The sequence below is a fragment of the Mobula hypostoma genome, chromosome 15 (genome assembly GCF_963921235.1).
Source record: "Mobula hypostoma chromosome 15, sMobHyp1.1, whole genome shotgun sequence".
In the NCBI taxonomy this organism is placed as follows: Eukaryota; Metazoa; Chordata; class Chondrichthyes; order Myliobatiformes; family Myliobatidae; genus Mobula; species Mobula hypostoma.
Genome location: NC_086111.1, coordinates 74,712,231 through 74,736,421, shown reverse-complemented (window position 1 = coordinate 74,736,421; position 24,191 = coordinate 74,712,231). Strand labels below are relative to the sequence as shown.

At 57.7% G+C, this 24,191-nt stretch overlaps 1 protein-coding gene across 4 annotated transcripts in view; it reads right to left on the bottom strand.

Annotated features, from left to right (window-relative positions):
• The window catches only part of lamb2l (laminin, beta 2-like), a 229,022-nt gene that overhangs the window by 114,018 nt on the left and 90,813 nt on the right, over positions 1-24,191 (bottom strand). For all 4 annotated transcript variants that reach the window (XM_063068278.1, XM_063068280.1, XM_063068277.1 and 1 more), the window contains 5 exons: positions 17,785-17,987; positions 13,695-13,815; positions 5,550-5,738; positions 3,529-3,708; positions 2,242-2,354 (listed from right to left, as the gene is read on the bottom strand). In XM_063068278.1, the coding sequence (XP_062924348.1) occupies positions 2,242-2,354; positions 3,529-3,708; positions 5,550-5,738; positions 13,695-13,815; positions 17,785-17,987 (806 nt within the window). The remainder of the gene's footprint in view (positions 1-2,241; positions 2,355-3,528; positions 3,709-5,549; positions 5,739-13,694; positions 13,816-17,784; positions 17,988-24,191) is intronic.

Here is a 24,191-nt window from a genome sequence, read left to right as displayed (position 1 = left end):
TCTGTTATTGTTTTACCCCAATGCACTGTCTAATGATCTGATCCGTATGAACAGTGTACCTCGGTACATATCACAATAATAAACCAATCCCAATTGCAGCTTACGTGATGTTCTGTAAAATCGCTCAGTCGGACTTAACGCTCAACCCATGGGAGTTTGTAATACAGGACAGGGGCAGTGCCCATGCCAAACTCTCACCCTCCAGTCACACTGTGCCAGAACCCTGTGAGGCTTGTTCACTGACTGCCCAACACCCAGCGTTATAATGAAGTTGGATAAGATGCTGGTGAGGCCTAACTTGGAATATCGTGCGCAGGTCTGGTCACCTACCTGCAGAAAAGATACCGGCAAGATAGAAAGAGTACAGAGAAAATTTACAAGCATGTTGCTGGGACTCGTGGGCCTGAGTTATACCTCTTCATCTTTGGGATGAAGGTGAAAGATAGATACCTCCCAAAGGTGAAGGCGAATTCTAAAGAGAGGATCAGGCAACCGTGGCTGACAAGGAAAGTCAAAGACAGCATAAAAGGAAAAGAGAGCACGTAATAGAGCAAAAATAGAGGATTGGGAGGTTTTTAAATACCAACAGAAAGCAAATAAAAAGCCATAAGGAGAGAGAAGATGAGATACGAAGGTAAGCCGGCCAATAAAATAGAAGAGGATTCCAAAGGTTTCTTCAGAGAGGTGAGAGTAGATATCGGACTGCTGGAAAATGATGCTGAAGGGGTTTAATGGGGAATAAGAAATGCCGAATGAACTTAGCAAGCGTCTTTCATCAGCCTTTACTGTGGAAGACTCCATGCCAGAAATGTGAGAGTGTCAAGGGGCAGAGATGCGTGTCATTGCCATCACTAGGTAGGAGGTGCTTGGGAAGCTGAAAAGTCTGAAGGTAGATAAGTCACCTGGACCAGACGGACTACACCACGGGGTTCTGAGAAGAGTTGGCTGAAGAGACCGTGGAGGCATTAGTAATGATCTTTCAACAATCAATTGACTCTGACATGGTTCTGGAGGATTGGAAAACTGAAAATGTCAAGAGAAAACCTGCAGATGCTGGAAATCCAAAACAACACACACAAAATGCTCATCAGGCCAGGCAGCATCAATGGAAAAGAATAAACAGTTGACACTCCAGGCCAAGACCCTTCAAGGGGACTGAAATGTCACTCCACTCTTTAAGAACCGGTGGGGGGGGGGGAGGCAGAAGAAAGGAAATTATAGGCCTCAATGGTTGGGAAGATGTCAGTCAATTGTTAAGGATGTGGTTTTGGGATATTTGGATGCACATGATAAAATAAGGCGAAGTCAGCATGGTTTCCTTACTTGACAAATCTGTTGGAATTCTTTGAAGAAATAATAGGCAGGATGGACAAAGGAGAGTCAGTGGATGTTGCTTATTTAGATTTTCAGAAGCCCTTTGACAAGATGCTACATACGAGGCTACTTAACAAAATAAAGAGCCCATGGTTTTACTGGGAAGATACTAGCATGGATAGAAGATTGGCTGACTGGCAGGAGACAAAGAGTGGGAATAAAGAGGCCTTTGCTGGTTGGCTGCTGGTGACTGGTGGTGTTCTGCAGAGGTCAGAGTTGGAACTGCTTTTTTTTTAAACGTTATGTCAATGATTTGGAGAACGGGATTGATGGCTTTGTGGCCAAGTTTGCGGATGACACAAAGGTAGGTGGAGGGGGAGGTAGAATTGAGGAAGCAGGATTTGGACAGATTAGCAGGAGGACATGGACAGATTGGGAGAATGAGCCAAGAAGCAGCAGATGGAATATAGTGCAGTGAAGCATATAGTCATGCATTTTGGTGGAAGAAATAAAGGAATAAAGGTGTAGATTATTTTCTAAATGGGAGAAAATTCAAAAATCAGAGGTGCAAAAGAGCTTAGTAGTCCTTGTGCAGGATACCCTGAAGGTTAACTTATAGGTTGAATCAGTGGTGAGGAAGGCAAATGCAATGTTAGCAATCGCGGGATGTCAAAGCTTACGGGAGAAGGCAGGAGAATGGGGTTGAGGGGGATAATAAATCAGCCGTGATGGAATGGTGGAGCAGACTCGATGGGCTGAATGGCCTGTCTACTCCTATGTCTTACGGTCTGATGGAAAGGCCAGTTTCTGTGTTGTTGCTCTGACATCTCAGTCTGGTTCCACACTCTCTCACATTTCCCGCCCTCCGAGCATCACAGAACCCATGGGAGACCCCGTGAGAACCCCAGCCCCTGCCTTGACACTCACCAGGCACGTATCGCAGTAGCGGCCCGTCACGTGCCTCTTGCAGATACAGTCCCCACTGATGTGGTCACAGGGAGCCCCCATCATCACCACTCCCCGAGGATCACAGAGGCAGGCTGCGGAACACAGCATTGGTGACACATTACAACATCCGTCCACCACCCAGTCCATCCCACAGGACACCCCATCACTGGGAGGGGGAGCCGAGCACTGATCAGTCCCCCCAGTGCCCCACCCTACCATCACCATATCCAATCCTGGGCCTTACATCAGACAGGAGAAGGGGAACACAGGGCTGAAAGGGTTAAACACAGAGCCTGGGTTACACTGGCTGGCACAGTGGGCAGTATCTCCGCCTCAGAAGCTCCAGGGAGCTGGGTTTGATCCCCACCCCCGGTACTTTCTGTGTGGAGTTTGCATGTTCTCGCCAATTCCCCCATCGGCTCCAGTTTCCTCCCATGTCCCAGAGACCTGCGGGCTGGTGAGGGGATGAAATGGCATCAGTTGTTGGCTAGCATGTACTAGATGGGCTGAACAGGCCGTTTCCATGCTCTATAGGTGGGGATGGATTTTACTGAGCATAAGTTTGAGAGAGATGGGTTTGATGAGGTGCATCTGGAACATTCATTCAGGGATGAGACCTTGAAATCTGATCCCACTGGGTCAGGAAGACATCAGGAATCTATCCTCACTGAGGGCGGGGATACTGGGAAAACTGGACATCAGACAGGAGTGGTACCTGGGCGAGGAGTGGAGCTGCCACTCCAATGTAAAACGAGGCCGTACTCTCTTCCCAAACATTCCCACCTCACCAGCTCTCCCTCCTTGTCCCTACCCCAATACCTCACCTCACTCTAACACCAGGCTTTCCCTCCTGTTTGCCCACTTAACCTCTCCCTTCACTCCCTCCACATCCTGTCCTCCTCCTCCTCCTCTCCTGCCCATCCCACCTCATGTTGAGTCACCCCACACCCCCACTCAGTCCCCTGCCTCTCCCTTCATCCACGTGAGGGGCAAGGAAACAAATTGCCGAGAAGGTACATCTTCGATTGCGTGGGGTGGGGGAGAGGCTCAGTGGGACCCGGTGAGGGGGGGAATAGTCGCAGTGACCCATCACACACAGTCCACTGCGTTCCCAAAGCCCCTGCCCGACCGCCAGCCAGTGGGGATCCCTCTCACCGAGCGGCTAGTGTCGGGTCGGGTCAGCAGTGTGTACTGCCCTGTCACTGGCGGGTTAAACTCGCCCTGCTGGGCACTGGGGATGGATGGGTGCAGGCGAGAGCTACCTACCTGTGCAGCCCTGTGGGTTGCCCAGGCTCAGACCGTAAAAACCATCCTTGCAGCGGTCACAGCGAGCGGCCTGCACGTTCTCCTTGCACCGGCACTGCCCAGCGATCACCCCGTAGTCCAGGTCGGTATCACTGTCGCAGAGCCCTCCCTCCAGGGAGCCCACCGGGTCACAGTCGCACGCTGCCAGGCAGACAGAGGAAGGCGATGAGACCCCGCGGTCAGGAGGGGAGGGTGACCGCAGCACGCAACAGGCAATCCCTCTCCCCACAGCACGGGAAGGGAGAAACGCAATCCCCTCACCGAGAGACAAGGCACTGGAGGCACTTGCCAGGTCAGGCAGCATCTGCAGATGCTCTGTCCAACGTATGGGATTTCTTCAGCAACTTGCTTTTTAAATGTTAGCTTCCAGGTAGAGTCGGTGGTGAGGAAGGCAACTACAATGTTAGCATTCATTTCAAGAGGTCTAAAGTACGAGAACAGGGATGTGATGCTGAGGCTTTATAAGGCACTGGTCAGATCGTACTTGGGGCAGTTTTGGGCTCAATATCTAAGAGGAGATGTGCTGGTATTGCAGAGGGGCTAGATGATTCATGAGAATTATTCCAGGAATGAAAGGGTTAACACATGAGGAGCGTTTGATGGCTCTGGGCCTGTACTCACTGGAGTTCAGAAGAATGAGGGGGATCTCACTGAAACCAGAGATAGAGTGGATATTCCTATGGTGGAGAAGTCTCGGACCGGAAGGTACTGCCTCAGAATAGGAGGGTATCCCTTTATAGCAGAGACGAAGAGGAATTTGTTCAGCCAGAAGGTGGTGAATCTGTGGAATTTATTGCGACAGACAGCTGTGGAGGCTAAGTCATTGACCGAGTACGTTTAAAGCAGAGGTTGATAGGTCCTTGATTAGGCAGGGCGTCAAAGGTTATGAAGAAAAGGCAGGAGAATGTGGATGAGAGGGATAATAAATCAGCTATGATGGAATGGCAGAGCAGACTTGATGGGCTGAATGGCCTAATTGACTCCTACATTTGATGGCTTTTGCTCCAGATTCTGGCGTCTGCAGTCTCCTGTGTTTCCACCCCTTTCCAATTTGTTTAGTTAAGGGACATGCCAGCATTTATCGCCCATCCCTAACTGCCCCCGCCCTGAGAAGGTGGGGGTTAGGGCTACGTCACAGTGCTGGTGGGGATGGCATTCCAGAGTTCAGATCCACTGACAGTGACGAACAGTGATAGATGTTCCAGTCACGTTGAGGTGTGACTGAGTGGGGAACCTGTGGGCGATGGAGTTCCTGCTGCCCTTGTCCTTCCTGCTGGTTTGTGACCTAGTGATTACGCAGTAACACATGGAGACCATTCTGCCCCTTGGGACTATACTTGTCGGTCCACTTGGTGGAGATGGTTCTGAACAATATCCATGCTCTTCCCCTGGATTGTGGCATACTGCGGCTGTCGTCTCTCTATCAGCCGATGGTGATCCGTGGAATCCCACTGGACCTCTGAGGAAGTCCCCTGAAGGTTGGGTGTTGGAGACCACTGTCTGCGAGCCTGAGTCCAGGGCTAAGGACTGGAGGCTCGGAGGCAGGTTGCCCTAGGGTTAGAGGCCTATGTGTGTGGGGTGGGAAAGGGCTTGCCTTGTATTTGTTGTCTTGTTTTATTCTGTTTTTTCTGTTCGTGTTGTTCTGCTGAACACTGTGGACATGCTGTGTTGGCAAAGGAATGTGTGGCGATGTTTGCAAGCTGCCCCCAGCATATCCTTAGGCTGTGTGGGTGTGTGTGCAAAGGACCCATCTCACTGAGTGTTTCAAAGCACGCATGATACATAAATGAATCTGAATGCCTGGACCTTCTCCTTGGAAAATTGGAATCCCCTCCCTTGGAAGACCGGAATCCTTCCTTGAAACAATGAACAGCCCTCCCCAGAACCCTGACTGCCTCCCCTACACCCTTTCCGGGTGGGACAGTGGATGTCACGAGCCAGGTGCTGAGTCGCAAAGCCCGCAGCCGCGGGGACACACTCACGGATGCAGGTATTCTCAGACCGGATGTCGGCCGTCGGGTTGCGGTAGTAGAAAGGTTTGCAGAGCTCACAGTTCCTGCCCATGGTGTTGTGGTAACAGTCGTCACAAACACCGCCACTCACGTTCCCCGTGGCGTGGTACACCGCTATGTCAAAGTGGCACCGGTTGGAGTGGTTATTGCAGTTACAGGCTGGTGGAGAGAGACAGGCAGGAGGTCAGGGGCACTCTGAGCAGACGAAACTGGGCAGGGTGAGGGCTGTCTATGGGCACAGGGCAGTGTGAGAACGGTCCATGGGCACAGAGCAGGGTGAGATGGGCACAGGGCAGGGTGAGACCGGTCCATGGGCACAGGGCAGGGATGGAAGTGCTTGGTGAACAGGCAGGCTGGTTTGTGCACATGGGGAAAGGTCCCTGAACATTGGGCAAGAGTTGCAAGTTGTTTGTAAATACAGGGAACAGTTCGTGTGCACAAGGAAGGAGTGAAGTGGTTCATGAACATACAGCTAGGGCAAGGGTGGTTCCTGAACACGGGGAGTGGTGGGGTGACTTATGTACACAGGGAGTGGGGGGGTGTGACTCGTGTACACAGGGAGTGGGGGAATGACTCGTGTACACGGGGAGTGGGGAGGTGACTCGTGTACACGGTGAGTGCGGGGGTGACTCGTGTACATGGGGAGTGGGGGGGTGACGTGTACACGGGGAGTGGGGAGGTGACTCATGTACACGGGGAGTGGGGGAATGACTCGTGTACAGGGGGAGTGGGGAGGAGACACGTGTACACGGGGAGTGGGGGAGTGACTCGTGTACACAGTGAGTGGGGAGGTGACTCGTGTACATGGGGAGTGGGTGAATGACACTTGTACAGGGGGAGTGGGGAGTAGACTGGTGTACACGGGGAGTGGGGGAGTGATTCGTGTACACGGGGAGTGGGGGGTTGACTCGTGTACACGGGGAGAGGGGGAGTGACTCGTGTACACGGGAAGTGGGGGAGTGACTCGTGTACATGGGGAGTGGGTGAATGACACTTGTACAGGGGGAGTGGGGAGTAGACTGGTGTACACGGGGAGTGGGGGAGTGATTCGTGTACACGGGGAGTGGGGGGTTGACTCGTGTACACGGGGAGAGGGGGAGTGACTCGTGTACACGGGAAGTGGGGGAGTGACTCGTGTACATGGGGAGTGGGTGGGAGAGTAACTTGTGTACACGGGGAGTGGGGGGGTGACTCGTGTACAGGGGGTGTGGGGGGTGACTCGTGTACATGGAGAGTGGGGAGGTGACTCGTGTACACGGGGCTTGGGGGAGTGACTCGTGTACACGGGAAGTGGGGGAGTGACTCGTGTACATGGGGAGTGGGTGGGAGAGTAACTTGTGTACACGGGGAGTGGGGGGGGTGACTCGTGTACAGGAGGTGTGGGGGGTGACTCGTGTACATGCAGAGTGGGGAGGTGACTCGTGTACACGGGGCTTGGGGGAGTGACTCCTGTACACGGGGTGTGGGGAAGTGACTCGTGTACACGGGGAGTGAGAGAGTGACTCGTGTACACGGGGTTTGGGGGTGACTCATGTACACGGGGAGTGGGGAGGTGACTCGTGTACACGGGGAGTGGGGAGGAGACTCGTGTACACGGGGACTGGGGGAGAGACTCATGTACACGGGGAGTGGGGGAGTGACTCGTGTACAAGGGGAGTGGGGAGGAGACTCGTGTACAAGGGGAGTGGGGAGGAGACTCGTGTACACGGGGTGTGGGGAGGAGACTCGTGTACACCGGGAGTGGGGGAGTGACTCGTGTACACGGGGAGTGGGGGGGTGACTCGTGTACACGGGGAGTGGGGGGGTGACTCGTGTACATGGGGAGAGGGGAAGTGACTCATGTACACGGGGAGAGGGGGAGTGACTCGTGTACACGGGAAGTGGGGGAGTGACTCGTGTGCATGGGGAGTGGGCGGGAGAGTAACTTGTGTACACGGGGAGTGGGGGGGCTGACTCGTGTACAGGGGGTGTGGGTGGTGACTCGTGTACATGGGGAGAGGGGAAGTGACTCATGTACACGGGGAGAGGGGGAGTGACTCGTGTACACGGGAAGTGGGGGAGTGACTCATGTACATGGGGAGTGGGCGGGAGAGTAACTTGTGTACACGGGGAGTGGGGGGGCTGACTCGTGTACAGGGGGTGTGGGTGGTGACTCGTGTACATGGAGAGTGGGGAGGTGACTCGTGTACACGGGGTGTGGGGAAGTGACTCGTGTACACGGGGAGTCAGAGAGTGACTCGTGAACACGGGGTTTGGGGGTGACTCATGTACACGGGGAGTGGGGAGGTGACTCGTGTACACGGGGAGTGGGGGGGGTGACTCGTGTACACGGGGAGTGGAGAGGTGAAACGTGTACACGGGGAGTGGGGGAGAGACTCATCTACACGGGGAGTGGGGGAGTGACTCGTGTACAAGGGGAGTGGGGGATGACTCTTGTACATGGGGAGTGGGCGGGAGAGTAACTTGTGTACACGGGGAGTGGGGGGGTGACTCGTGTACAGGGGGTGTGGGGGGTGACTCGTGTACATGGAGAGTGGGGAGGTGACTCGTGTACACGGGGTGTGGGGAAGTGACTCGTGTACACGGGGAGTGGGAGAGTGACTCGTGTACACGGGGTTTGGGGGTGACTCGTGTACACGGGGAGTGGGGAGGTGACTCGTGTACACGGGGAGTGGGGGGGTGACTCGTGTACACGGGGAGTGGGGGGGTGACTCGTGTACACGGGGAGTGGGGAGGTGACTCGTGTACACGGGGAGTGGGGTAGTGACTCGTGTACAAGGGAAGTGGGGGATGACTCGTGTACATGGGGTTTGGGGGATTGACTCGTGTACATGGGGAGTGACTCGTGTACACGGGGAGTGGGGGGGTGACTCGTGTACACGGGGTGTGGGGGGTGACTCGTGTACACGGGGTTTGGGGGAGTGACTCGTGTACACGGGGAGTCGGAGAGTGACTCGTGAACACGGGGTTTGGGGGTGACTCATGTACACGGGGAGTGGGGAGGTGACTCGTGTACACAGGGAGTGGGGGGGTGACTCATGTACACGGGGAGTGGAGAGGTGAAACGTGTACACGGGGAGTGGGGGAGAGACTCATCTACACGGGGAGTGGGGGAGTGACTCGTGTACAAGGGGAGTGGGGGATGACTCTTGTACATGGGGAGTGGGCGGGAGAGTAACTTGTGTACACGGGGAGTGGGGGGGTGACTCGTGTACAGGGGGTGTGGGGGGTGACTCGTGTACACGGGGAGTGGGGGGGTGACTCGTGTACATGGGGAGAGGGGAAGTGACTCATGTACACGGGGAGAGGGGGAGTGACTCGTGTACACGGGAAGTGGGGGAGTGACTCGTGTGCATGGGGAGTGGGCGGGAGAGTAACTTGTGTACACGGGGAGTGGGGGGGCTGACTCGTGTACAGGGGGTGTGGGTGGTGACTCGTGTACATGGGGAGAGGGGAAGTGACTCATTTACACGGGGAGAGGGGGTGTGACTCGTGTACACGGGAAGTGGGGGAGTGACTCATGTACATGGGGAGTGGGCGGGAGAGTAACTTGTGTACACGGGGAGTGGGGGGGCTGACTCGTGTACAGGGGGTGTGGGTGGTGACTCGTGTACATGGAGAGTGGGGAGGTGACTCGTGTACACGGGGTGTGGGGAAGTGACTCGTGTACACGGGGAGTCAGAGAGTGACTCGTGAACACGGGGTTTGGGGGTGACTCATGTACACGGGGAGTGGGGAGGTGACTCGTGTACACGGGGAGTGGGGGGGGTGACTCGTGTACACGGGGAGTGGAGAGGTGAAACGTGTACACGGGGAGTGGGGGAGAGACTCATCTACACGGGGAGAGGGGGAGTGACTCGTGTACAAGGGGAGTGGAGGATGACTCTTGTACATGGGGAGTGGGCGGGAGAGTAACTTGTGTACACGGGGAGTGGGGGGGTGACTCGTGTACAGGGGGTGTGGGGGGTGACTCGTGTACATGGAGAGTGGGGAGGTGACTCGTGTACACGGGGTGTGGGGAAGTGACTCGTGTACACGGGGAGTGGGAGAGTGACTCGTGTACACGGGGTTTGGGGGTGACTCGTGTACACGGGGAGTGGGGAGGTGACTCGTGTACACGGGGAGTGGGGGGGTGACTCGTGTACACGGGGAGTGGGGGGGTGACTCGTGTACACGGGGAGTGGGGAGGTGACTCGTGTACACGGGGAGTGGGGTAGTGACTCGTGTACAAGGGGAGTGGGGGATGACTCGTGTACATGGGGTTTGGGGGATTGACTCGTGTACATGGGGAGTGACTCGTGTACACGGGGAGTGGGGGAGTGACTCGTGTACACGGGGAGTGGGGGGGTGACTCGTGTACACGGGGTGTGGGGGGTGACTCGTGTACACGGGGTTTGGGGGTGACTCATGTACACGGGGAGTGGGGAGGTGACTCGTGTACACGGGGAGTGGGGGGGGTGACTCATGTACACGGGGAGTGGAGAGGTGAAACGTGTACACGGGGAGTGGGGGAGAGACTCATCTACACGGGGAGTGGGGGAGTGACTCGTGTACAAGGGGAGTGGGGGATGACTCTTGTACATGGGGAGTGGGCGGGAGAGTAACTTGTGTACACGGGGAGTGGGGGGGTGACTCGTGTACAGGGGGTGTGGGGGGTGACTCGTGTACATGGAGAGTGGGGAGGTGACTCGTGTACACGGGGTGTGGGGAAGTGACTCGTGTACACGGGGAGTGGGAGAGTGACTCGTGTACACGGGGTTTGGGGGTGACTCGTGTACACGGGGAGTGGGGAGGTGACTCGTGTACACGGGGAGTGGGGGGGTGACTCGTGTACACGGGGAGTGGGGGGGAGACTCGTGTACACGGGGAGTGGGGAGGTGACTCGTGTACACGGGGAGTGGGGTAGTGACTCGTGTACAAGGGGAGTGGGGGATGACTCGTGTACATGGGGTTTGGGGGATTGACTCGTGTACATGGGGAGTGACTCGTGTACACGGGGAGTGGGGGGGTGACTCATGTACACGGGGTGTGGGGGGTGACTCGTGTACACGGGGTTTGGGGGAGTGACTCGTGTACATGGGGAGTGGGGGAGTGACTCGTGTACACGGGGAGTCGGGGAGTGACTCGTGTACACGGGGAGTGGCGGAGAGACTCGTGTATACGGGGAGTGGGGGGATGACTCGTGTACACTGGAAGTGGGGAAGTGACTCGTGTACACGGGGAGTGGGAGAGTGACTCGTGTACACGGGGTTTGGGGTGACTCATGTACACGGGGAGTGGGGAGGTGACTCGTGTACACGGGGAGTGGGGGGGGTGACTCGTGTACACGGGGAGTGGAGAGGTGAAACGTGTACACGAGGAGTGGGGGAGAGACTCGTGTACACGGGGAGTGGGGGAGTGACTCGTGTAGAAGGGGAGTGGGGGGTGACTCGTGTAGAAGGGGAGTGGGGGATGACTCGTGTACATGGGGTTTGGGGGAGTGACTCGTGTACACGGTGAGTGGGGAGGAGAGTGACTCGTGTACACGGGGAGTGGGGGAGTGACTCATGTACATGGGGAGTGGGGGGAGAGTGACTCATGTACACGGGGAGGGGGGAGGTGACTCGTGTACACGGGTTTTGGGGGAGGTGACTTGTGTACATGGGGAGGGGGGATTGACTCGTGTACACGGGGTTTGGGGGAGTGACTTGTGTACACAGTGAGTCGGGAGGAGAGTGACTCGTGTACACGGGGAGTGGGGGAGTGACTCGTGTACATGGGGAGTGGGGGGAGAGTGACTCGTGTACATGGGGAGGGGGGAGTGACTCATGTACACGGGGTTTGGGGGAGTGACTCGTGTACACCTGGAGTGGGGAGGAGAGTGACTCGTGTACACGGGGAGTGGGGGAGTGACTCGTGTACACGGGGAGTGGGGGGGTGACTCGTGTACACGGGGAGTGGGGAGGTGACTGTGTACACGGGGAGTGGGGTAGTGACTCGTGTACAAGGGGAGTGGGGGATGACTCGTGTACATGGGGTTTGGGGGATTGACTCGTGTACATGGGGAGTGACTCGTGTACACGGGGAGTGGGGGGGTGACTCGTGTACACGGAGTGTGGGGGGTGACTCGTGTACACGGGGACTGGGGAAGTGACTCGTGTACACGGGGTTTGGGGGAGTGACTCGTGTACACGGGGAGTGGGGGAGTGACTCGTGTACACGGGGAGTCGGGGAGTGACTCGTGTACACGGGGAGTGGGGAGGTGACGCGTGTACACGGGGAGTGGGGGAGTGACTCGTGTACACGGGGAGTGGCGGAGAGACTCGTGTATACGGGGAGTGGGGGGATGACTCGTGTACACGGGAAGTGGGGAAGTGACTCGTGTACACGGGGAGTGGGAGAGTGACTCGTGTACACGGGGTTTGGGGTGACTCATGTACACGGGGAGTGGGGAGGTGACTCGTGTACACGGGGAGTGGGGGGGTGTGACTCGTGTACACCGGGAGTGGAGAGGTGAAACGTGTACACGGGGAGTGGGGGAGAGACTCGTGTACACGGGGAGTGGGGGAGTGACTCGTGTAGAAGGGGAGTGGGGGGTGACTCGTGTAGAAGGGGAGTGGGGGATGACTCGTGTACATGGGGTTTGGGGGAGTGACTCGTGTACACGGTGAGTGGGGAGGAGAGTGACTCGTGTACACGGGGAGTGGGGGAGTGACTCGTGTACATGGGGAGTGGGGGGAGTGACTCGTGTACACGGGGAGGGGGGAGGTGACTCGTGTACACGGGGTTTGGGGGAGGTGACTCGTGTACATGGGGAGGGGGAGTGACTCGTGTACACGGGGTTTGGGGGAGTGACTTGTGTACACAGTGAGTCGGGAGGAGAGTGACTCGTGTACACGGGGAGTGGGGGAGTGACTCGTGTACATGGGGAGTGGGGGGAGAGTGACTCGTGTACATGGGGAGGGGGGAGTGACTCATGTACACGGGGTTTGGGGGAGTGACTCGTGTACACCTGGAGTGGGGAGGAGAGTGACTCGTGTACACGGGGAGTGGGGGAGTGACTCATGTTCATGGGGAGTGGGGGAGTGACTCATGTTCATGGGGAGTGGGGGGAGAGTGACTCGTGTACAGGGGGTGTGTGGGGTGACTCGTGTACACGGGGTTTGGGGGAAGTGACTCGTGTACACGGGGGAGGGGGGAGTGACTCGTGTACACGGGGAGGGGGAAGTGACTCGTGTACACGGGGGAGGGGGAAGTGACTCGTGTACACGGGGGAGGGGGGAGTGACTCGTGTACACGGGGAGGGGGGAGTGACTCGTGTACACGGGGAGGGGGGAGTGACTCGTGTACACGGGGTTTGGGGGAGGTGACTCGTGTACACGGGGAGTGGGGGAGTGACTCATGTTCATGGGGAGTGGGGGAGTGACTCATGTTCATGGGGAGTGGGGGGAGAGTGACTCGTGTACAGGGGGTGTGTGGGGTGACTCGTGTACACGGGGTTTGGGGGAAGTGACTCGTGTACACGGGGGAGGGGGAGTGACTCGTGTACACGGGGGAGGGGGGAGTGACTCGTGTACACGGGGAGGGGGAAGTGACTCGTGTACACGGGGGAGGGGGAAGTGACTCGTGTACACGGGGGAGGGGGGAGTGACTCGTGTACACGGGGAGGGGGGAGTGACTCGTGTACACGGGGTTTGGGGAGGTGACTCGTGTACACGGGGTTTGGGGGAGGTGACTCGTGTACACGGGGAGTGGGGGAGTGACTCATGTACACGGGGTTTGGGGGAGTGACTCGTGTACACGGGGAGTGGGGAGGAGAGTGACTCGTGTACATGGGGAGTGGCATAAACGGTTGATGAACACGGGGCTGGGTTGGGACTAATTTGTGAAAGTGGGGAACGGTTTGTGAACATGAGACAGGGGTACAAGTGGTCCAGCATGGGACGGGTGTGATTCGAGAACACGGGGAGCATTTCATGAACAGAGGGCAAGGGTGGGATAGTTCAGTACACGGGGCAGGGGTACGAGGGGTTCGTGAAGACAGGGCAGAGTGGGAGCGGTTTGCAAATTAGACAGGGAGAGCACGCAACAGGCACTGGGTTACAATCATCTCCCGGCTGCTGGAACCGTGCAAACCTTTGCAGGCGTGTGGATTGTCAGCCTTTGCCGGTCTCCAGGGCACCTCGTGGTAGAAGTCCATGCACTGCTCACAGTTTAATCCTTTGGTGTTGTGTTTACAGATACATCTGCCGTGAATCTGAACGGAGGAAGAAATGACTTGGATCAGTCATCGCAGAAATCTAATTGCAACACTGCTCTTAAACTTTGGCTGAGGATTACGAATCTTTGACTTCTATCCTTAAACATAGACAGTGGAACATTGAACAAACAGTACAGGCTCTTCGGCCTTCACTGTTGTACCGACCTTTGAACCTACCGTAAGATCAACCTAACCCTTCCCTCCCACATATCCCCCCACTTCTCTATCATCCATGTGTCTCTCTAAGAAGCTCTTCCTGCCTCTACCACCACCCCTGGCATGTGTTCCACACACCCACCACTCTGTAAAAACCTCCCTCTCACATCCCCCCCACTCTGGGAAAAGTCTTTGGAAGTCCATTCTATCTATGCCTCATCATTGTGTACACCGTTACCTCTCATCCTCCTTCCCTCCGCAGGGAAAAGCCCTAGCTCGCTCAACCCATCCTCATAACACATGCTCTCTAATCCAGGCAGCATCCTGGTTAATCTCCTCTGCACCATCTCTAACTTCCAAGAGGACCAGAACCTTGTCGAAGGGTTTGGAGGCCGGTGTTCCTCAATGATCTGGAGAGCTACGTTGGCTGGAGTCAGGGCTTCATGCTTTGGCTCTTGGTAGGGTGACCTATGCCAAACAGGTCAAAGGGCAAAGGCCAAACTAAGAGTGGTCCACCAGTCCTCCAGGTTCGGGGGTTCTGCTCAGGGCTAACAACCCTGACCGGTAAAACAAAACTGTTACGGAAGCAGCAACGAAGAATCCTTCTGCATCTGAGTGTGACGTTGCTCCTGAGTCTCCACCCGGGACTTGCACGACTGACAGCAGCGAAAACTGGACTACTGACATGATGAAGGAAGCCCCAAACACCAGCAGAGATGGGAGACCTTCATTGCTGCCCCACGCACCAGCAGCAGAACAGGCAGTAGAGAGTGGAGACCTTCTCTAAAGCTTTCACATCCTTCCTATAATGAGGCAGCCAGAACTGAACACAATATTCTCAGTGTGGCCTAACCAGAGTTTTATAGAGCTGCAACTTTACCTCACGGCTCTTGACCTCAATCCCCCGACTAATAAAAGCCATCGCACCATAAGCCTTCTTAACCACCCTATCAACTTGGGTGGCATCTTCGACAGATCTACGATCTTCTTACGAATCGGTGGATAACTGCGATGTCTTGTTTGCCCGAGAAACGTAAATGTAGAGAGAAATTCTGTCTGTATAGTTCTGAGCAGTTGGCAGAGGTTCCTTTACGGACAGATATCGAGCTGGTCAGGTCAGGTCAGGTCTGGGTGCACTGTATGTACTCTGCTGTGGTTATTCCCCAGTGCAGGGTCATTGCATCAGTTAATGAGAGTGTTCCACAGCCAAGGGACTTCTTCTGAGATGTTTTAAATACAGTCACTGATTCGCTGAATGTGTAAAATCACAAGGGGTATGGCGAACACTCAGTCTTTTTCACAGATTTGTGGAATCGAGAACCAGAGGGAACAGCTTTAAGGTGAGATGGGGAGATTTAATCATCATCAAAGACCCTCTCCACCCAGGCCATGATCTTTTCTCACCTCTGCCATCAGGTAGAAGGTACAGGAGCCCCAGGACTCACGTCACAGGGTTCAGGAACAGTTACTACCCCTCAACCATCAGGCTCTTGAACAAAGGGGATAACTGCTCACTTGCCCATTCATTGAGATGTTCCCACAGCCAACGATCTCACTTTAAGGGCTCTTTGTCTTCTTATTTCATGTTGTTATTTATTCCTATTTATTTATATTTGCATTTGCACAGTTTGTTGTCTTCTGCACTCTGGTTGATCTTTCACTGATCCTGTTACAGTCACAACTCTATCGATTTGCTGAGTGTACCCACAGAAAATGAATCTCAGGGTTGTATTTGGTGACATATATGTACTTTGATAATAAAAATTAGATTAGATTATATTATTAAATTACCTTGAACTTTAAAAGGAACCTGTGGGACAACACCTTCACCCAGAAGGTGGTCAGTGTATGAAATGAGCTGCCAATGAAGTGGTTCAGACAAATATGCTAACAACATTTAAAAGACCCTGGGACTGATACGTGACTGAGAAGATTTTGAGGGATATGGGTAAATGGGATGAGCTTTGATGAGAGCGACACGCACAAAAAGCTGGAGGAATTCAGTGTGTCAGGCGGTATCTGTGGAGGGGAATGAACAATCAACATTTCAGTCCTCCACTGACTCTGAGTTCCTAGTCATAGTCAGAGTCATACTTCATTGATCCCGGAGGAAATTGGTTTTCGTTACAGTTGCATCATAATAATAAGTAGTAATAGAACCATAAATAGTTAAATAGTAATATGTAAATTATGCCAGTAAATTATGAAATAAGTCGAGGACCAGCCTATTGGCTCAGGGTGTCTGAGGATTTGTAAAGTTTGATGGCCACAGGCAGGAATGACTTCCTATGACGCTCTGTGTTGCATCTCGGTGGAATGAGTCTCTGGCTGAATGTACTCCTGTGCCCACCCAGTACATTATGTAGTGGATGGGAGACATTGTCCAAGATGGCATGCAACTTGGACAGCATCCTCTTTTCAGACACCACCGTCAGAGAGTCCAGTTCCATCCCCACAACATCACTGGCCTTACGAATGAGTTTGTTGATTCTGTTGGTGTCTGCTACCCTCAGCCTGCTGCCCCAGCACACAATAGCAAACATGATCACACTGGCCACCACAGACTCGTAGAACATCCTCAGCATCGTCCGACAGATGTTAAAGGACCTCAGTCTCCTCAGGAAATAGAGACGGCTCTGACCCTTCTTGTAGACAGCTTTTAGTCTATGTAGTTCTGGATTTCTATGTAGCTCTGGATTTCCAGCATCTTCCGAATCTGGTGTGTCTATTTCAGATGGGCCAAGGGTTCTGCACTGTGCTGACAGTCATCACCTCTCAACCACCTGTCTCCTGAACCGATGTGGCTCTCTTCACTCACCTCAACACTGAACTGATTCCAGAAGCTACGGACTCCTGTTCAAGGAGTCGACAACTGATAATCTCAGTATGTATTACTTATTTATTAATGATTATTGTTTTCTTTTTCTTTTTTTGTATTTACACAATGTGTTGGTTGTTACACATGGGCTGTGTGTCTTTATTTCATTGATTCTATTGTGTTTCTTTCTATCTACTGTGTACGCCCACAAGAAAGTGAATCTCCGGGTTGTACATGGTGACATAAATGTAGTTGGATAATAAATTTACATTGAACTCTGACTCTGGGAGGTAGACAGTAGAGGCAATGCCAGCATCTACTGTTCATCCACAGGAGCCCCTGGGCTGAGGAGACGCCTAGAGTTGGCCACATTGGGTCTCCAGTGCAGGTAAGGACAGTAGATTCCCTCCAACTCTCTCCTTCTCTTCTCCTCACCTGCACATCACCTCCCTCGGGTTCCTCACCTCCTTCCATTTCTCCCGTGGTCCACTCTCCTCTCCTATCAGAATCCTTCTTCTCCAGCCCTTTACCTTTCCACCCATCACCTCTCAGCTTCTTAATTAATCCCCCTCCTCCACCCACCCACCTCACCTCCTCCCCTGGTCTCACTTATCACCTCCCAGCTTGTACTCCTTCCCCTCTCCCACCTCTTATTCTGGCTTCTTCCTCCCTTCCTTTCCAGTTGTGAAGAAGGGTCTCGGCCTGAAAGGTTGACTGTTTATTCATTTCCATAGATGCTGCCCGGCCTGCTGAGTTCCTCCAGCATTTTGTGTGTGTGTTGCTCTGGATTTCCAGCATCTGCAGATTTTCTCTCATTTGTGATTAGACCCGAACATCTCATACTGTTAGTACTCCTGTATTCGCCCACCTCCAGCAGCCCTGGTGACACCCTGGGGTGCCAGTCTGGGTGCCATGCTGACGAGGGAGAGCTCAACACCCTGAGCCGTATGAAGACCAAACAGGCGCACAGCAACTGGTCAGTGGGATCTTACCATTCCCAGCACGCCTCGTTGGACCCCTGCCACAGGGGAGCATTCGGAGGCGTGGCCGTAGCAGAAGCAGCTTCCCCGCAGCACCAACTCGTAGATTGCATAATAATACTTCTGCAAGACCTCCGGCCGCCTGTCCAGCAGGTTGTCACCCAGCGTGTGCAGCTTGGTCAAGTGGATCCTTAAGTTCGTAATCCTCAGCAGATCTGCAGGTGGAGGTGGGGAGATCAGAAGATGGGTGATTGAGGAGATGGGAGATCAGAGGGTGGGTGTTCGGGGTCTGGGGAGATCAAAGGGTGGGTGATTGGCGGGGGGAGATCAGAAGATGGGCGATTGAGGGGTGGGTGATCAGAGGGTGGGTGATCGGGGGGAGATCAGAAGATGGGCAATGGATGGGTGGGAGATCAGAAGATGGGCAATGGATGGGTGGGAAATCAGAGGGTGGGCAATCGGGGGGATCGATTGGTGGAGGTGGGGAGATCAGAAGATGGGCGATCGGGGGGTGGGAGATCAGAGGGTGGGCGATCAGGGAGGTGGTCGATTGGTGGAGGTGGGAAGATCAGAAGATGGGTGATTGAGGGGTGGGAGATCAGAGGGTGGGTGATTGAGGGGTGGGAGATCAGAAGATGGGTGATTGAGGGGTGGGAGATCAGAAGATGGGTGATTGAGGGGTGGGAGATCAGAGGGTGGGCGATCGGGGGTTGGGAGATCAGAGGTTGGGAGATCGGGGGTGGGGAGATCAGAAGATGGGCGATCGGGGGTTGGGAGATCAGAGGGTGGGCGATCGGGGGTTGGGAGATCAGAGGGTGGGCGATCGGGGGTTGGGAGATCAGAGGGTGGGCGATCAGAGGGTGGGCGATCGGGGGTTGGGAGATCAGAGGGTGGGCGATCGGGGGTTGGGAGATCAGAGGGTGGGCGATCGGGGGTTGGGAGATCAGAGGGTGGGCGATCGGGGGTTGGGAGATCAGAGGGTGGGCGATCGGGGGTTGGGAGATCAGAGGGTGGGCGATCGGGGGTTGGGAGATCAGAAGATGGGCGATCGGGGGTTGGGAGATCAGAGGGTGGGCGATCGGGGGTTGGGAGATCAGAGGGTGGGCGATCAGAGGGTGGGCGATCGGGGGTTGGGAGATCAGAGGGTGGGCGATCGGGGGTTGGGAGATCAGAGGGTGGGCGATCGGGGGTTGGGAGATCAGAGGGTGGGCGATCGGGGGTTGGGAGATCAGAGGGTGGGCGATCGGGGGTTGGGAGATCAGAGGGTGGGCAATCGGGGGTTGGGAGAACAGAGGGTGGGCGATCGGGGGTTGGGAGATCAGAGGGTGGGCGATCGGGGGTTGGGAGATCAGAAGATGGGCGATCGGGGGTTGGGAGATCAGAGGGTGGGCGATCGGGGGTTGGGAGATCAGAGGGTGGGCGATCAGGGGTTGGGAGATCAGAGGGTGGGCGATCGGGGGTTGGGAGATCAGAGGGTGGGCGATCGGGGGTTGGGAGATCAGAGGGTGGGCGATCGGGGGTTGGGAGATCAGAGGGTGGGCGATCGGGGGTTGGGAGATCAGAGGGTGGGCGATCGGGGGTTGGGAGATCAGAGGGTGGGCGATCAGGGGTTGGGAGATCAGAGGGTGGGCGATCGGGGGTTGGGAGATCAGAGGGTGGGCGATCGGGGGTTGGGAGATCAGAGGGTGGGCGATCGGGGGTTGGGAGATCGGGGGTTGGGAGATCAGAGGGTGGGCGATCGGGGGTTGGGAGATCAGAGGGTGGGCGATCGGGGGTTGGGAGATCAGAGGGTGGGCGATCGGGGGTTGGGAGATCAGAGGGTGGGCGATCGGGGGTTGGGAGATCAGAGGGTGGGCGATCGGGGGTTGGGAGATCAGAGGGTGGGCGATCGGGGGTTGGGAGATCAGAGGGTGGGCGATCAGAGGGTGGGCGATCGGGGGTTGGGAGATCAGAGGGTGGGCGATCGGGGGTTGGGAGATCAGAGGGTGGGCGATCGGGGGTTGGGAGATCAGAGGGTGGGCGATCGGGGGTTGGGAGATCAGAGGGTGGGCGATCGGGGGTTGGGAGATCAGAGGGTGGGCGATCAGAGGGTGGGCGATCGGGGGTTGGGAGATCAGAGGGTGGGCGATCGGGGGTTGGGAGATCAGAGGGTGGGCGATCGGGGGTTGGGAGATCAGAGGGTGGGCGATCGGGGGTTGGGAGATCAGAGGGTGGGCGATCGGGGGTTGGGAGATCAGAGGGTGGGCGATCGGGGGTTGGGAGATCAGAGGGTGGGCGATCGGGGGTTGGGAGATCAGAGGGTGGGCGATCGGGGGTTGGGAGATCAGAGGGTGGGCGATCGGGGGTTGGGAGATCAGAAGATGGGCGATCGGGGGTTGGGAGATCAGAGGGTGGGCGATCGGGGGTTGGGAGATCAGAGGGTGGGCGATCGGGGGTTGGGAGATCAGAGGGTGGGCGATCGGGGGTTGGGAGATCAGAGGGTGGGCGATCGGGGGTTGGGAGATCAGAGGGTGGGCGATCGGGGGTTGGGAGATCAGAGGGTGGGCGATCGGGGGTTGGGAGATCAGAGGGTGGGCGATCGGGGGTTGGGAGATCAGAGGGTGGGCGATCAGGGGTTGGGAGATCAGAGGGTGGGCGATCGGGGGTTGGGAGATCAGAGGGTGGGCGATCGGGGGTTGGGAGATCAGAGGGTGGGCGATCGGGGGTTGGGAGATCAGAGGGTGGGCGATCGGGGGTTGGGAGATCAGAGGGTGGGCGATCGGGGGTTGGGAGATCAGAGGGTGGGCGATCGGGGGTTGGGAGATCAGAGGGTGGGCGATCAGAGGGTGGGCGATCGGGGGTTGGGAGATCAGAGGGTGGGCGATCGGGGGTTGGGAGATCAGAAGATGGGCGATCGGGGGTTGGGAGATCAGAGGGTGGGCGATCGGGGGTTGGGAGATCAGAGGGTGGGCGATCGGGGGTTGGGAGATCAGAGGGTGGGCGATCGGGGGTTGGGAGATCAGAGGGTGGGCGATCGGGGGTTGGGAGATCAGAGGGTGGGCGATCGGGGGTTGGGAGATCAGAGGGTGGGCGATCGGGGGTTGGGAGATCAGAGGGTGGGCGATCGGGGGTTGGGAGATCAGAGGGTGGGCGATCAGAGGGTGGGCGATCGGGGGTTGGGAGATCAGAGGGTGGGCGATCGGGGGTTGGGAGATCAGAGGGTGGGCGATCGGGGGTTGGGAGATCAGAGGGTGGGCGATCAGGTTGGGCGATCAGAGGGTGGGCGATCGGGGGTTGGGAGATCAGAGGGTGGGCGATCGGGGGTTGGGAGATCAGAGGGTGGGCGATCGGGGGTTGGGAGATCAGAGGGTGGGCGATCGGGGGTTGGGAGATCAGAGGGTGGGCGATCGGGGGTTGGGAGATCAGAGGGTGGGCGATCGGGGGTTGGGAGATCAGAGGGTGGGCGATCGGGGGTTGGGAGATCAGAGGGTGGGCGATCGGGGGTTGGGAGATCAGAGGGTGGGCGATCGGGGGTTGGGAGATCAGAGGGTGGGCGATCGGGGGTTGGGAGATCAGAGGGTGGGCGATCGGGGGTTGGGAGATCAGAGGGTGGGCGATCGGGGGTTGGGAGATCAGAGGGTGGGAGATCAGAGGGTGGGAGATCAGAGGGGTGGGCGATTGAGGGGTGGGCGATTGAGGGAGGGGAGATCTGAGGGAGGGGAGATGAGGGAGGGGAGATCAGAGAGGGGGGAGATCAGAGGGGGGAGATCAGAGGGGGGAGATCAGAGGGGGGGAGATCAGAGGGGGGGGAGATCAGAGGGGGGAGATCAGAGGGGGGGGAGATCAGAGGGGGGGGAGATCAGAGGGGGGGAGATCAGAGGGGGGGGAGATCAGAGGGGGGGAGATCAGAGGGGGGAGATCAGAGGGGGGAGATCAGAGGGGGGAGATCAGAGGAGGGGGGAGATCAGAGGAGGGGGGAGATCAGAGGGGGGGAGATCAGAGGGGGGGGAGATCAGGGGGGGGAGATCAGGGGGGGGAGATCAGGGGGGGGGAGATCAGAGGGGGGGAGATCAGGGGGGGGAGATCAGGGGGGGGAGATCAGGGGGGGGAGATCAGGGGGGGAGATCAGGGGGGGAGATCAGGGGGGGGAGATCAGGGGGGGAGATCAGGGGGGGAGATCAGGGGGGGGAGATCAGGGGGGGGAGATCAGGGGGGGGAGATCATCAGGGGGGGGGAGATCGGGGGGGGGGAGATCGGGGGGGGGAGATCGGGGGGGGGAGATCGGGGGGGGGAGATCGGGGGGGGGAGATCAGAGGGGGGAGATCAGAGGGGGGGAGATCAGAGGGGGGGAGATCAGAGGGGGGGCGATCAGGGGGGGAGATCAGAGGGGGGGCGATCAGGGGGGGAGATCAGAGGGGGGGAGATCAGAGGGGGGGAGATCAGAGGGGGGGAGATCAGAGGGGGGGCGATCAGAGGGGGGGCGATCAGGGGGGGAGATCAGAGGGGGGGAGATCAGAGGGGGGGAGATCAGAGGGGGGGAGATCAGAGGGGGGGCGATCAGGGGGGGAGATCAGAGGGGGGAGATCAGAGGGGGGAGATCAGAGGGGGGGAGATCAGAGGGGGGGAGATCAGAGGGGGGAGATCAGAGGGGGGAGATCAGAGGGGGGAGATCAGAGGGGGGGAGATCAGAGGGGGGGCGATCAGGGGGGGGCGATCAGGGGGGGGAGATCAGAGGGGGGGAGATCAGAGGGGGGGAGATCAGAGGGGGGAGATCAGAGGGGGGGCGATCAGGGGGGGCGATCAGGGGGGGAGATCAGAGGGGGGGCGATCAGGGGGGGCGATCAGGGGGGGAGATCAGAGGGGGGGAGATCAGAGGGGGGGCGATCAGGGGGGGAGATCAGAGGGGGGGCGATCAGGGGGGGAGATCAGAGGGGGGGCGATCAGGGGGGGAGATCAGAGGGGGGGCGATCAGGGGGGGAGATCAGAGGGGGGGAGATCAGAGGGGGGGAGATCAGAGGGGGGGCGATCAGGGGGGGAGATCAGAGGGGGGGCGATCAGGGGGGGAGATCAGAGGGGGGGCGATCAGGGGGGGCGATCAGGGGGGAGATCAGAGGGGGGGAGATCAGAGGGGGGGAGATCAGAGGGGGGGAGATCAGGGGGGGGAGATCAGAGGGGGGGAGATCAGGGGGGGGAGATCAGAGGGGGGAGATCAGGGGGGGAGATCAGGGGGGAGATCAGGGGGGGGAGATCAGGGGGGGAGATCAGGGGGGGAGATCAGGGGGGGAGATCGGGGGGGGGAGATCGGGGGGGGGAGATCGGGGGGGGAGATCGGGGGGGGGAGATCAGAGGGGGGAGATCAGAGGGGGGGAGATCAGAGGGGGGGAGATCAGAGGGGGGGCGATCAGGGGGGGAGATCAGAGGGGGGGCGATCAGGGGGGGAGATCAGAGGGGGGGAGATCAGAGGGGGGGAGATCAGAGGGGGGGAGATCAGAGGGGGGAGATCAGAGGGGGGGCGATCAGGGGGGGAGATCAGAGGGGGGGAGATCAGAGGGGGGGAGATCAGAGGGGGGGAGATCAGAGGGGGGGCGATCAGAGGGGGGGAGATCAGAGGGGGGGAGATCAGAGGGGGGGAGATCAGAGGGGGGGAGATCAGAGGGGGGGCGATCAGAGGGGGGGCGATCAGGGGGGGAGATCAGAGGGGGGGAGATCAGAGGGGGGAGATCAGAGGGGGGGAGATCAGAGGGGGGGCGATCAGGGGGGGAGATCAGAGGGGGGAGATCAGAGGGGGGAGATCAGAGGGGGGAGATCAGAGGGGGGGAGATCAGAGGGGGGAGATCAGAGGGGGGAGATCAGAGGGGGGAGATCAGAGGGGGGGAGATCAGAGGGGGGGCGATCAGGGGGGGGCGATAGGGGGGGGCGATCAGGGGGGGAGATCAGAGGGGGGGAGATCAGAGGGGGGGAGATCAGAGGGGGGGAGATCAGAGGGGGGGAGATCAGAGGGGGGGCGATCAGGGGGGGCGATCAGGGGGGGAGATCAGAGGGGGGGCGATCAGGGGGGGCGATCAGGGGGGAGATCAGAGGGGGGGAGATCAGAGGGGGGGCGATCAGGGGGGAGATCAGAGGGGGGGCGATCAGGGGGGGAGATCAGAGGGGGGGCGATCAGGGGGGGAGATCAGAGGGGGGGAGATCAGAGGGGGGGCGATCAGGGGGGGAGATCAGAGGGGGGGCGATCAGGGGGGGAGATCAGAGGGGGGGCGATCAGGGGGGGCGATCAGGGGGGAGATCAGAGGGGGGGAGATCAGAGGGGGGGAGATCAGAGGGGGGAGATCAGAGGGGGGGAGATCAGGGGGGGGAGATCAGAGGGGGGAGATCAGGGGGGGAGATCAGAGGGGGGGAGATCAGGGGGGGGAGATCAGGGGGGAGATCAGGGGGGGAGATCA